Source organism: Phaethon lepturus, unplaced genomic scaffold (genome assembly GCF_000687285.1).
Source record: "Phaethon lepturus isolate BGI_N335 unplaced genomic scaffold, ASM68728v1 scaffold18118, whole genome shotgun sequence".
Taxonomy (NCBI): domain Eukaryota; kingdom Metazoa; phylum Chordata; class Aves; order Phaethontiformes; family Phaethontidae; genus Phaethon; species Phaethon lepturus.
Window position 1 is genome coordinate 24,843 of NW_010555696.1, and position 15,044 is coordinate 39,886.

Below are 15,044 nucleotides of genomic sequence, written 5' to 3' on the forward strand. Positions count from 1 at the left end.
GGGCTGCCAGGGACCAGCTGAGCTCCTGTGGGGCTGGTGGTAGATCAGGGTGTTCTTTCTTTGCGAATTGTATGCGTGAGTCAATCCGAGGGAAGAAAGGGGAGGAATTGGTTCTTGCTGTCTTGATGTACAACCACGTGTAGGCACACCCCTGGAAAGAGTCTCTTGCTTTCAGTGCTGGGTTGACAGTGATGAGACTTCTCTCTCCCCTCTTTCTTTTAACTCCAGCAGAACTGTGAGGCAGAGTTTGGTATGATACCATGGAAGGGCAGCATAACCATCCACATCATCTAGGGGACCAGAACAACCCTCTTTGCAAGCTGCCAGGGCAGGAATATCAGCATGATCCTCAGGTAAGTGCGTGCGTCTCTTCAGTCTTTCTCCTCCTCTGTTTTCTTCCGTTCCTTTTATAAAGGTCTATAGGTTTCTTAGTATTTAGCCTCCCCCCTCCCCCCCCCTTTCTTTATACTGCAGTTTATAGCAGTTTTAGGATATATCCAGTTTGGGATTCTGCCAGCCAGCCAGAGTTTCCTGAATCCATTTTTTTGATGATAATAAGAGAAAAAGGAAATACTTTGAATTTTGCTTAGAGCAAGCATTTTTAAATCATCTTATAAAAACATGTACTGTGTTGGCTTTCTCTTGATTCTTTGACGAAAAAGGCAAAAGAAAAGCAGTCGATTGTGTAAGTGAATAAATGTATTTTATCTCCTTTTATAGTTTAATAATAAATGCTGAAGAGGTAGTTAACAAATGCCAGAAAAAGTTTATCCTACATGAAGCTGTAGGCTCTCTGACTTCATTTCCTGTGAGTCTCTGGAATCTCTCCCGCAGTGTATTTTTGTCTGTACTATTACCAAGTTTCACTAGAGTGGCTCCTCTCTCTCTCTTCCCTGCCTTTCTGCAGAAGCGAGCTAAGCTGAGGGTTAGACCCACATTCAAAGTAATGGCGATACCTTCACTGTACTCACGAAACTTGTATTTTGTGGATTCTGGCTCCTTGCCGTTTTTAGACTGTTTGTCTGTTTATGCAGAGCAATTAAGTTTTACCTATATGTATTTTAAGGAGTAAACAAAAAGCATCAAGGAAAAGCTGTCAGAAGGAAAACTATTGCAGCTGTGGTGTAACGTTACCTCGGGGAGGGGGCTGTGGGTGTTAATTTGTCATTCCAACCATGCAGTCCGGTAGTGACCCAGGTTCCGTGAACAAGAAGCGGTCGTTAGGCAAGCTGTATCAAAACGCAGTAGAGGATTTGCAGATGCGGTAAGTGGCCTGCGCGCAGAGTAAGAAGATGAATGTATCTTACGCAGCACTGCTGTGAAAGTAACGTCGTATGGAGCACAGCCCCCCTCTCCTAATGTAGCAATTTGTCATATTAAGTCATTTAATAATAATTGAATCCCCTTGATTAATCTCCTAGAATTAGCCAGTTGCATTTTGAGCAATTAGGGTTAATTACTGCCTCATTTGGCAGGATAGAGCCCCTGTAATTATTTCATGAACAAGATTAGGAAGTGTTCCTGTGCAGCAGATACATTCATGGCATCTTGGAGCACATGTTAGAATTTGTAATGACATAGTTAAGTGTAATTAGTAGCTAATAATCTGTGTTCTGCTGTTATGCTGATGGTGAGTGGGCTCACTTTGCTTTATGGTCACTGCTGAGTGAAACCTCCCCTCAACTCTGTTAATATCCAGGTTGTGTTAATGGAGTATATTAACTGTTCTGAGAATGATCTAGTTTGGAATTAGGATTGCAGAAAGACTTTTTTTGGTTTTGCTATTAAAATAAAATTTTTAAAAAGCTGAATAACAAAAGTATACAGTCTACTAGAGAATTGAAAAAAAATGTGTCTCCTCAGCAAACTCAGTTTAGAAATTAACAGAAATTGTACTATTTAGAGGGCAAGCTACCTTACATCGATGGCATAATATGATTGCTTATTACATATTTCTGATTTTCCATTTTGCAGGAACATAATTATGTATCATTTCCAATTTTCTGGTACCTATTACCTGGAAGAATCCAAAATTAGATCATTTCTTTCTTCTGAAGATACAAGTAATGCAGATGTGCTATATAATAGCTTGTTGAAGAGAGAGGTTTGGAAAGGAAAAATTGACCAAACTTGTCTTACAAGAAATGTCATGAATGGCAGGAGTAAAAGCTTAAGCAGAAAAAAAACAGAAACTGAGCTTTTAGAGCCTTGGATGAGGAAGGGTTTTTGTATGGAATGTCCCTTTCTTCCTTCCAGCCTTTTCATTCAAAACTACTGTGTCAGCCCCAAAGAGACCAGAGCGACAGTATGCTCCTCTAGTAGAAACTTTTCCTATACTTATGCTGCTTCCTAAAGCTTTTGGTTTTTCCTCTTGTTCTGACAGAGGTGTTATTTCTGTTTTATAACTAGTTGGTATAGAGCTATGAGTAGGTGTATTAGACTTTTCTTTCCATCTTTAACTACTATGGTTTAGTAGTAAGATGATGCTTTTGAGTAATGCTTTATATTTAGAAGTTTTCTAGAGTAAGTGAATATATAAATGTAAAAAAAGCCTAATAAAATCACAGTTTTAGCTTCTGACTCCCTTACCTGCCCAGCATTACCCTGATGAAGTTCATCAGCAAGAGGCAGAACATTTTCTTTTAATGTTCCAGAGCAAAACTGTCAATTATTTAAGTCTCTAGATTACTTAGTGTTTATAGCAGTAAGCATTAAAAGCTATTAAGGAGTAAATCAGTGATATGGAAATATGGAGCTATAATTTTTTTACTTAGTTTTCATGCTAAATAAACATAACTCACTCTTAAACAACCCTTTTATATACTTGCACAGTTTAGCAGCAGACCTGTTCACGGTAGTTTCATTTCAGTCTGCGAATTGAAGGTAAATTTGAACTGGTCATCTAGCAGTAATGACTCTTCAGTTCATCGTTTTCTGAAATGCTTAGATTATTTCTGTGGTAATTTCTTTGTGACTATCACCTTGGTCTACTATTCTCAAGCTGGTATTTCTCTTTCCTTGTCATAAGCCAGTACAAATATCTGCTGATAGGCATGTTAAAACCTGGAAATTCAAGCAAAGTTCTTCATCAGACTCTAAAATCTAGGTAACGGGTCAGGTTAAGGATATTTTATGATGACTGTGTAGTCTAGGTTTGAAGCTGCAAATTGAAAAACCTGATGTATTCTTCAATAATTACTTGACTAATTGAAGGATAATCCATATTTTAAAAGTTTCCTCATCTCTTGTGTGCTTAGAAGTTCTTTTTTAATCAATCTGTTCTAATGTGTTCTCATAAATTCACACTTGAATTTCAACCTCAAAGTATGCAAAATTCTTTTCAGGTAGGCATTATTGAATGGAGATGAGTGTATAATTTGGGACATCATAAAGAGGTTTGAAACACTGATGTTGATAGTAAATCATTGCCTATAATGCGTACGTGTTCAACTGGAGGGGCTAAAGCTTCCCCATCTACTATCACAGATGTCTTTTAAAGGTGAAATTAGTTTACGGTAAATGTCATTCAGATGAAGTATGCACTTTAGAAGCAAGGAAACCATTGCTCTAAAATTAATGATGCATTGCAAATATCAGAAAAAAAAACTTATATCCAGCATAAAGATAATTAAAATTCAGGTCAGAAGTGTATGACTTAGTCGAGCTAAATTTTTTAATGAGGTTTCAGAAAATTAATTGGGCGAGTATGTTTTTACTCTTCTAAAGAATATTTCATTTCATGGCACTATAGGATAGATGCTTTTATTGGCATCTAAAGATTGTAGTTTCTGACTTCTTAACTGTTGGTTAACCTATCTTTAACAGTTTTTAAGGTGATTATGAATAATCCAGATGTCTCTGACCTTGTAGCCATTTGTGCAGACTGATGACTGGTGCTGTTTTCCACATGCCAATCAGACAGCAGTAAAACAATTGACTTTATTATTAATTAACGTTAGCATACCGGGTTTATATATTCTGCAATTAGCAGTGAACATTCCCCTTTTTTCAGCTCATTCAGGCTTATTTTTCTCCTGTGCCTCTGGGAGAAGCGGTCATACAGGCATTGCTCTGCAGCATGTTAGTATTTTACTGATATTTTTGTCTTCAGTCTCTCAGTACTCCCCTTTGCCAGAAATGTTGGGTTAGAGGCTGCAGGGAAGGCTGCTCGGACTGTTCAGGTTTTCCCCAGCTCTTAAATAATTACAGTGAGGTAAATTTATTTGCCAAACTTTAATTGTTCTGGAGATTGAAACTCTTCCTACAGAACAGTTTTTTCTTGCTCTTCCTTATCCCAACATACAAATTCTTAGCTGTACAACTACTCATTTGGAAAAAAAAAAAAGGCAAAAAATATATTCAGGTTATGTAACTGTCCTACCTGTGGTCAGGTGCCTCTGGTAGCACTGTACAGACATCCCCAAAAATGTGGAAGCGTAAGTAGAAACTACATCCTATCACCAAGGAGCAAGTATATAGCAAGGAACTTTTCTAATCCTGTCATCCTTTGTATATGCCTGGTTGCTTTATAATCTGGTGTGTAGAGACTCCTATGATCTTTAATTAAGTTTCTTACCCTTGCTTCAGGTGCGTACAAGGTAACATAACTGAAATTTTTAGTTCGTTGGCTTTTTTAGTATTACAAAACCTTGCTAATTCTGTTTTGCAGAAAATCTCCAAACACCTCAAAACTTGAGGCTGAAAGTTCTGGCGAACTTCTCCCTTCAGTATTGTGACGAGGGCTGCCGTTGCTTGCTTTTGCCAGCTTTGAAATTTCTGCTCTCGCATCAGTGATTACATCTGAAAGAGAACATGTATGCCAGAGATGTCCAGAGCGCTTGTTCTTGGAATAATCTCTGCATTTCTTCTTAAAAATGAATAGCCTCTTTATTTGAATGAGGAATTAATTGACTTTAATCTTTTTTTTTTTTAATGGAGTAGTAGAAGAATGAGACTTCATTGTGTGGATAAAGAGAACAGCCTTTGTCTCAAAACTAGTTCTTCCCAGACTGTTCTTCCTACAGCTGCCCCGGGAACAGAAATGTGCAAACAGCCCAATGTTCGTAGTGTCTTTAGATGTCCAGTGGTTGGAAGGTTTTTTTTTTTGTTTGTTTGCTTGGTTGTTTTTTTCTCCCCTCCTTTTTATTTCTTTTTTTTAATTCAAGGTCTATCACTGATCTTGAAACCTGTTCTGCAGAGACAGCGGCTTGGTTTACTGTATTCATGCAGACATGAACACTTCACTGAGCCTGAATCTGTCCTGAAAATGAGAGAATCTGTTTTTGATGAAGAGGTTTGAAGATGATGGTGGTATCTAATTTTACACACAGTTTGTATCTGTATATGAAAGCTCTCAGGTTTGCAGAAATAAAGATCATGGTTTATTTGAATGGATAGGTATTGGTTTCTTGACAGCTTTATGAAAAATTGTACTGGTTAAACGTGAAAGGACTTGAAAAAAAATTGAGTTACCCTTGTCAAAAGTCTTGAAATAAGTGAAATGTATGCAAGGACAGACTATAGGGGTGGTATTCTGAGGAGGTAGATATTTCTTAGGTATTCTAAATGTGTCCTTGTAACAGTATTTAGAAGAGTTACCTGCTTACATTTAAGCACAGTAAAGCGTAAGAGAAGGTTAATTTTAAACAGACGTATGGAAAAATGGACTGCTGTAATCAACAGAGAGCTCTCTGGTATGGTTTGGTCTAACCTGAGCATGTTCTCTGGTTTATACCGTAATCAAATATCTTCTAGCCTGTATGAAAGCTCCATTACTTTAATTAGGTCTGATAGGTTGTGATAGCAAATGCAAATCTAGGTCATTGCATATGTAAATGTGCAGCTGTAGTCCTGGAGGATGCCAGAACATATCAGCTAAGGTGTCCAGTCTTCGCCCAGCATTAACTCCAGCATGGCAAGCAGACTTTATATGCTAACCATGTGAGAGTGGTTGGGACACATGTCCCCCCTGTCACTTGCCTAACGTTTATTTATATTTTCAAGTTAAGAAGTTGCTAGATATTTCTTGACACATGCTTAAAATATTAATTTACACGTAAACACTCTTCGTTTAAACACACAATTTAATGATTTATGAAGGGCAAATAGATACCATCCTTGATTGCAGCATGGATTTCTCCCTTTAAAAGAAAGTTTTGTGGTAGCTCCTTCATAAAATCTCTTTAAAACGGCTACTTCTGTTGTGAATGTTAACTCCAAGTTAGAAAAGCTTTTGCTCAAACTTTCTTACCACTCAAGAAGAGGTGGCGCAGGGGACACATGTCCACGGTTAAGGAAATGCTTTGATTCCTATCTATTTTTTAATTAGGAGGCAGTTTTATAACTTTATATACTGACACCTTTGTTTTGTCTGGGTAAAGCAATTTGATGGGACAGCTCAATTAATTTGCTTAGGCTGGTTTCATCCCATGTTGCCTTACTTCATTGATAATTTAGTATGTTAAAGGTGAATGTATGTAAATAATAAAGCAGTGTTCTCTTAACATTCCACAATTTATCTGATGACCCATAGGCTGCCTTTTTCCTCATCAGTGAAAGGACACTCCCACTTTATTGTATAGTATACACTGCAAAACTTGGAGAAACAAATCCTGGTTCTTCATTTTAATTTTTATTTTGCTGTGTAAGAGCTTGTAAACACCGTATAACTCCAAGCACAACAGAAGTACCAAGAGTAACTGTCCTTTGCTTGCTAGCACAAACTGCAGCTGCAGCCGGCGGTGGCTGCGCAGTGAGGTGGGTGACGGGCTTCGCTCAGAGTATGGGAGAGAAAAGCCATCTTCAAAGGGAAACACCCCCTGAACTGCTCGAAGGAAATACTTGATGAAATCAGTTTCCTATTTCTGTGTGACTCGCCTTCACGAGTAGCTGCAGATTCTAATGCAGCTGCCTTATTTGCATAGGTTATTGTTGGCGAAGTAAAAATTTTTATTGTGTTGTCTTTAGCCTAGAGAAACGAAAACCATTTCTCATAGTATGAGAATATTTAAATGCTTGTGGTGATACATGGAAAAACTTACCTGTGGCCTTGGCATTTCAAAAATAATTACTCGAAGTGTCGTTTCATCTGAAAAGAAGTGGGTTTCTTCTTTTAGGGAACTTAAACTGAGAAAGCTGATGATCTTGATGGCCTGGGGTTAAATTTCCGGTTTTGTGCCTGCTTCATTTAGCAGGCATCGGCTGGACGTTACGGTGTTACGTTTTTGCCTTCTCTGGAGTTCACAATGGTCTAAGCCTTTTGGTTTAGCAACGGTCCTCTCTTTTCCTAAGTGCAGAGCTTTATCCTCAGTGCGTTCTCAATGGCGGACGCAGGGCAGGGGAAGCGGGGCAAGCTCCAGGAGCAAGCAGCCGTTCACTGCCGGAGGGCTGAGGGGGAAGATGACAGCAAAAAGACCTGATAGTCTTTTCACTGTCTGGTTTGTGGTCTGTATCCGTATCTCTGTATCGCCAGCATGTGTAAAACGTAGTCATTTTCTTGAGTATGCAGTAGCACAGCTTTTGTTGTGAGCATTTCTCCTGCGTTTGTTCTGACAAAGATGCTGTAAAGGTGACAGTTTTCAAAACAGCTTGTCTTGGTTGATTGATGCAGTTTGTGGGTCAGAAATTACTATTTAGGGGACTTTATTGGTGAGTTTTCTTAAAAACATTGACTTTTACAACTTTGTTTACAAAACCTCTGCCAAATAACTGTGACTGTAGCTCGGAGTTGCACAGACACTTTGAAATCTGGAAGCTTTTCCAAATGTCTGATTGATACTTTTTATTGTTTGTTGAATAGTAGTTGTTTTTATTTCTGTTGCAAAGAAAAGAAGTCCAAACTTAGTTACTCATAAAAATAAATGTACACTGTAGGAGATCCTCACACTGTCTTCTATGTAGTGCTGGCAAAAGATGCTGGACTGAAAGCTTTACCTGCATTTTAAATCTTACTCGCAGCCCCACCCCTCTGTGTTAGGAAGTGACGGTGGTAGCAGTAAGTCACCTCCTTAGGACACCCAGCCTTCCTGGCCTGCTCTCCCTGCGCGCTTGTGCTGGCACTGGCTGCTCGAGGTTTGGCTGTAAACGACGGCTGAGTCCTGGGAACTCAACTTCTGCTGTGTACTTGTCTTTTTGTGGTTTTCGATGGGAACGTGGAAATGGCTTAAGACGCTGAAGCTTAAAAATACTCTACTTAGCGTGCATGGCAACTTTAAGTAACCGATTTTCGTAACTTCTTTTTTAAACATTGGTTAGCAGTCATGCTAACTACAGAAGAGACCAGAATGGCTCTAGGGAGCAGTTCCTACTCCATGGAGTACGTAATCCTCGTTACGCTGTGTCTACCTGCCTGGCTGGGTGTTTACCTGAGCCTGCTCAGAAGTAGGCATCAGCACCTCCCAAGGGACACAAACGGGCGGCGCTGATGAGACTAGTAGTGTGGGACTAATTAGTTACTTACATGGATGGCAAGACTTTATTTCCTTTTTAAAAAAGTCTTTTAACTTAATTCAGCCTATGTTACTAGTACATTTGCTAGGAATTAATGCGTTTATGGTTGAAATTATCTATAGACTGATCAGCCAAGATTAAATTCTTCACCATCAGCAATGAGCGCAAGAGTGTGTCCACACTTGGCAGTCTTAACTCTGCTCTGTATGTTTTTGGCAGCTGTTACTAGTTTCATGCTTTGGTTTGGTTAATAGTTTTACAGAACTCTCTGCCGTTACGTGTGTGTGCTTGCGCCTGTATGCTGCGCTTTGTATTGCGACTGCTCTGAAGTGGACAAAGAAAATTGAATGTGGGAAAAGGAAAGCCAGACCACACCGTTGTCCATTGTACACCACATCAACACCAAATTCTTTGTCTTTCTTGCTGGGCAGTCCTTAGTGTGAGGAATTTATCCTCTTGAATATGATTAGTCATAGAAACAGCTAGTTTGCAGTCGTAAAGAAGACAGATTGGGAATGCAAATTCATGGTTTTGCATCACTTTTTTCTAGTTCATTGATTTAATTTCTTTTGGCTTGAACAGAGACATTTAACAACGTACCCATATCGCTGCACACTGGCAGACTTTCAGATAGAGAAAAAGATTGGACGAGGACAATTCAGTGAAGTTTACAAAGCAACTTGTCTTCTGGACAGAAAACCTGTGGCATTAAAGAAAGTTCAGGTGAGCATTTAAGGTCAAAGTCTTACTATGTAGCATGTAGAATGGAAATGTTTTTAAGTGTCTACACGGATTACTTTGAGTCAGATATCTCTTTCAGCATTCTTTTTTCAGCAGTAATAATGCAATAAAATGCTTTATGTACATAAGAATTTAAGGTTTGAGAGCAGTGGATGATCTGGTTTGATAATTTTACATCAAAATAAACCCAACACTCTGATTTCTTATTTTACTCAGTTGGGTTTTAGAGGGTGCTTGTTTTGTTTTTTTTGCTTTATTATTTCAAGAAAATGAATAAAGAATAATGCTTCTGAAGGTCTCAAAGGAGTTTTACAAATACTGATTAAATCAGGTTAGTTGCATGGTGCTCAGCTTACATCTGGGTGTAAGAGGCCAAGTGGCCCCACTGCACTCCTGCATGCCCCTTGGTTGTATCCTCTGTAGCTATCTTCTCCATATAGCCCCTATAATCCTGTGTATGGGACCCTATTTCCATTTTGAGCAGTCTATTTGCACTGCATGGTCTTTATTCCTCATCATCTTGGAGTGGGGCTGTTTCTAAATCAGAGTTATGTAGCAGGAGTGCAGTTTTGTATTTAAATTTTGCTTTTTACTTCATAAAAAGGGGTTTGCTAAATTATAATTAAATGTGTGTGAAAGAACGAGACCCTAATGGCCGTAGTCATACAGCTAGGAGACTGCCATCGCGACACAGATGAATCACGAAAACACAAAAGCACTAAAGAGAAGAATGCCAGTGCTTGCTGATGGAGTTTTAGAAGAATTTCTGAAAAACTTGATGCAAGCAGTATAGATTTGTAACGTCCTTTTAAAGTATTGTGCAGTGTTCAGAACAGCATTTTGTTTGAAGAAATTTGGCTTCAATCCTTCAGCAGGTCCTTCAAACTATTGTTTCTAATGACTTTCTGATTATTACAGAATGACCATTAATGCTCAATATCATTGTTAATTATTACAGAGAAATCAGTGGAAGCTATAAACTCTCTGTTTAAGAGAGTAGCATTTTATCTTGTATTTACCATGTGAAATTAATAGCAACTAAACTAACTATGTTTTGAAAATCATGACAGCAAATTCACAAACTAGTATCTCTATTTTTCATGCTGTTTAGAATATTGCCTGCAGGTTCTAAGATTAGTTTTACCCTACCACTAGCCCTTCAGTGGTTTCAGAATAAAGAAAACACTGATCTTCCTTTGATTTGGGGATTGTGTGTATACTCATTACAGTAGAGGATATACAAATGGGGGAGGAAAGACCAATTTCTTGTTAAAACATAAAATTCTCTTTTTGTTGTTTCATTTTCATATGTTTTTGTTTTTGAAGATTTTTGAAATGATGGATGCCAAGGCTAGGCAAGATTGCATTAAAGAAATTGACCTCTTGAAGGTAAGAATTTTTGCGACGACTTTTCCATTTTTGCTTTGAGAAAAAAATTGGTTTCAGGTTGGCAACAGTCATTTGCATTTGCAAAATGTTGGTAGAAGATACATATGCATTGCACTTTAAATACCTATTTTGAGTGAATGCAGAAGATTCTAGAAGGCTAAAATCGTTTGCATAGTCAAATTTAATTCTAAAATATTAATTCATTTTGTAAATGTGATTTTAGGTATTTCTATTTAGATTGTCAACTTACATCATGCAGTTGTAGACAAAGCTTGAGGTTGCTAGACTGTAGTGAAGGCATACAGGATAAACATGAAGATAGCAGTTTGTGTGAACATGATCCACTTGCTTAACAGTCATGGAGAAAAATAATGACAACATTAACATTCAAAAAGAGAATTTGTGATATTTTTGGATTCTAGGTAATCTAATCAGTTTTGTCTTGAACTCTAGTTATGGAAGATGTTGTAAACTTGCACTGGATTTATTCAGAGAAGAATGTGCAAATTTACTAGAATTGGAGGAAACTGAAAATGAAATGCCCACGATGACAGGAGCCTCTGGAAGGTCAGCTCCCATCCACCTGTGTGGAGTAACCAGAGGCAACTTACCTTCCTGAGTAAAGCTCGCCAAGAAGCCGGATATCAAACCAGGGTTACCATAGTGGCTGCGCTGTGAAAGCAAATACGATCCACTGAGCTACACAGGGCTTCCCTAGCCCCTGCTGAAGTCGTTTAATTATATCTTACTCTTCCCACTCTAATACTATCACCAAAGCTGTCTACTGTTTGGCAGTATTGGGAGCCTGATTCAGCTCCTTTTGAAGCCAAAAGCTGTTGCATATGTCTCTTGAGACAGTGTATTTAAGTTGAAAACCTCTGTTTGTCTGAAATTAAGCAGGATCTATGCATATTTTGAAGTCTTGGGTGGATGTCTTCCAAGCAGAGTAGCATGTTTGCCATGCTTACAGCTGCTTGTTTGTGGGGTTTTTGTTTTTGTTTTTAATAGTAGCTGGAGCTCTCTGGAGGGAGTGCGTTTCCCTTATACCAGCAGTGCAGTTCTGCTTTGAAAAATACTGGTTGACAAAGTTGGATTGTTTTGCACAATGTTTTATAGAAAACTAGAAAACATTCCGGTAAATCCATTTAGATGGAGGTGAAGGGAGAAAAAAGCAGGAATAGTTGCTGGCAGTCTGCAGAAACGTACTGATATGCTGTTTATTATGCAAAACATTACTGTGCTGGTAGTTTAATTGTTGAATGTCCACAGATCTTTCTACTTGGACAGTTGTGTAGCACCATCCAAGGAATCTGAAGTTTGAGTACGTTAAACAGTTTGATTAATCCTCTCGATTTAGAGATGCAGAGGATATATTTCTTAATACTGCCTGTAGTGCATTTCCTTCAAATGACTACTAGTTTTCAACTCAGAGTCAACAAGATCCATTGAATTTTATCCAAGATGCGTGTAGCTCAGCTTCTGAGAGGATCAGCAGATAATAAGTAAAAAGTAATCACAGCTGAAGTTACCAGTTTTGGAGCCGTTGCCAATGGCGCTGTTCCGGTCAGCGTGTTTGCTGACCTGGCGCAGGCTCTTCCCGCAGGCAGCCGGGCAGAGTTGCTCAGGGTTCGCGTGCGGGCAGGGGAGGGCTGGCGCGTCAGCATCAGCAGCTGGACTGCACGTCACTCCGTGCCCCAAGACAAATAACTGGCCAGGTCGATGTATCCGCAGCTCATCTTTTGCTAACTGATCGCTCCCACGCTGCCTGTTCGCGCAGCTTCATAGAAATAACCGGAGGTCTGTGGGTGTGCTGGCACAGTCATGGAAAGTCACGTTTCAAAACTTTAGAGCTGCTTCATCAGAGTAGGACACGGGTCCCTTCTCCGGGCTGGGCAGTAGATGTTACCGTCTGTGCGGCGTGGGGCAGAATGGTCCGTGCCTGCCTGGAAGTCGGAAAAAGTTTTTAAAGTGAGACTTGTGTTCTCGCTGCAGAACATGCATGATCTCCAGCCTGGCTTTTGATAAAATTTCATGAGGTTTCCTGTTCTGTTGTGAGCTTTTTACATTTTGGGTTTCCTTTAGAATAAATAGTGTGTGTGCAGCTTCAGGAAAGTAGGACAAGTGTATTTTTTGCAAATGAAGGACTTATTCTCAATAATTTTAAATTCAGCATTTTTAGTGTCATTATATTAAGAGATAAAATGCATTTAACTTCCTAAGTTTCTCAATTAAGACAGTTGTTCTTGCATCTAGAAAGTGTAATGTGTGACCCGATTCAGCGCAGTATTGCAGAGTCTGTTTAAGTCTTGGTCAACTTTTCTCCATCACTGTTGATGTGAAGTACATGTCTGCCTGCGATTGTCTAGTGTCTGGCCATGTAATAAGGGATGTTCATATTTTTAAAACTTTCGTGCTGCTTTTAAATTCTGGTGTCTAGTACGAAGTATTTATAGACTATTACTAAAACAACCTGCTGTAAGAGCTTTTCTTTCTTGGTGGTTTTTATTTTTAATGTAGACCAGTGAGGAATTTGTGAAGGAATTGCATAGACTTGCCATAGTCCATCCCCGTCAAAATAATACTTTGTCTTTTTGATCAAAGACTTCTGTGTGACCATGGAAACAAAGAGTGGTTTTGTGATCTGTAAATGAGTTATAATTATTCAAAATTGAACAGAAGCCAGACAACACTGCATATTGCTTTGTGTGATTCTGGCTGAAAGGTTTACCTAAAGCAGCTCGATAATGTGGCTGTAATCAGCATTTGGGCTGCCAGCACCCACACTCGCTCATTTAGAGGTGGCTTACCCTTCCACATGCCTCTTGCTGACAGCGCTGCTGTGCATACACATGAGGCATTAACTGCCATCATACTTTTAGGATGCATTAAAGAAATAGGAAATGTCATTAACCCAACATAAAGTGTTGGTAATGTTCTGTGCATTTGTGAGAATGAATACACTTTCCTTCTGACAAAAGAAAATTCAGGTAGCCTTTTCTATGCCACGCGAACATACAATAGTTAGTTATTAAAAAAAACCCTCAGAGTCAATGTATTTATTTAAAAGAAATTGACAAAAGGAGGTGTGGAGGATGGAAGCTTGGCTTATCCAGAGTGGTCTACCTGGCTATTCTGGGAAAACAGAGTCCAAAGGTCAGTGCATTCACCCCCCTAAAGGTCGTGGCAGTCTCCTGTGTTTTGCGCCAGAGAAGAGCCCGGTAAGGCTCCGTCTAGAGCGCTCGTCCCTCTGCGCCGCTTGGGCAGAGGGTGGCGTCGGCTTCCGCTGCTGGAGGAGGCGTCCGTGGAGGTCTGCTGCGCGGCTTTCCATTTTACACAACTGCGCCGTCATAGACGAAGCGTTGCTCTTTAGATCTAAAGAGTTTCCACATCGCTACAAACCGTCAGTAAAAAGTGTGTACAGTCTCACAAAAAAGATACTTTAATTCTTTATATCGGTTAAGCATAAGGGTCTGAGCAAGTTGGGCTTCGTTATACACGATAAACTAGCAAAGGCTGGGCTGCAGGGCAGGAGGGGTGTTTGTGTCGTAGCTCTCGCGGCGGTGCGCGGGCTCCGTTCCCTCTTACAGCTCTGGTATTTGGTCGTTGCGTTTTCTTGGCGCGTGGTGCTGAGCACCTTAGAGAAAGCCTTGCTGCTTGAGCTCCCCCAGGCTGCCTTGTGGAACTCAGGAGAGGGTTCCCCTCACAGCGTCCTGAAGAGGACCGAACACATCTCTTGCATCATAGGCTTACCTCTACCCGCAAGAGCAGCCTGCAGCACCCAGGCGTCGGGTCCGCCCTGAGAGGTGGTGCGTGGTGATGGGGGAAGGCACCCTGATGTGCCTCAGGTCTCGGGGCCTATCCTGCTCGTCGTTTTGGTGCTTTTTTTCACCAGAAGTTGATCTTTGGTCGGTGTACCTGACGGCAGACATTTAAAAGAAATGTCAGCGGAGGTGGCGGGCTATGATATTTATTTATTTATTTATCGGCGGGGGGGGGGGGCGCGCCCCGGGGGGCCGGCGGCGAGCCGGGCCGGCGGCTCCCGCCGAGGCGTTGCGAAGGAGAAGCTATCCCCTCGTGCGCCTGCGGAGAGGAGGGATTAGCGTCATGGATCACAACAGTGTTTCTTTTGGCTTTGTAACCTCTGGAATAGACAGCTTGAGTCACAGCTGTTTAGTAGATGAAATGCTCACTTCAGTAGTTTCTAAATTTACTGCATTTTGAAGAGCTCAAGACAAAGATAATCTAAAGCAAAATGAGCAAGAGAGTGAACAGAGAGATCTAGATATTACGTTACCTTCTAAGCAATTACAGTTTTCCACATTAAGAAATTCAGACATAAAATATTACAACAGAAATTTTAATTTGTTGAGCCTGTTTCCTAATTTAGTCCTGTGAGTAAAGTGTAACAGTATGAGAAGATGCAATTTTTAAAGAAACATGGGGGGGGGGGGGGGGGGGGGAAAAGC

At 40.1% G+C, this 15,044-nt stretch overlaps 1 protein-coding gene across 1 annotated transcript in view; it reads left to right on the plus strand.

Annotated features, from left to right (window-relative positions):
- The first annotated feature begins 260 nt into the window (after nt 1-260).
- Nucleotides 261-15,044, plus strand: part of LOC104624800 (serine/threonine-protein kinase Nek6-like) — a 30,773-nt gene continuing 15,989 nt past the window's right edge. The window contains exons 1-3 of the mRNA XM_010292260.1: nt 261-353; nt 9,031-9,171; nt 10,516-10,578. Coding sequence (XP_010290562.1) covers nt 261-353; nt 9,031-9,171; nt 10,516-10,578 — 297 coding nt within the window. The remainder of the gene's footprint in view (nt 354-9,030; nt 9,172-10,515; nt 10,579-15,044) is intronic.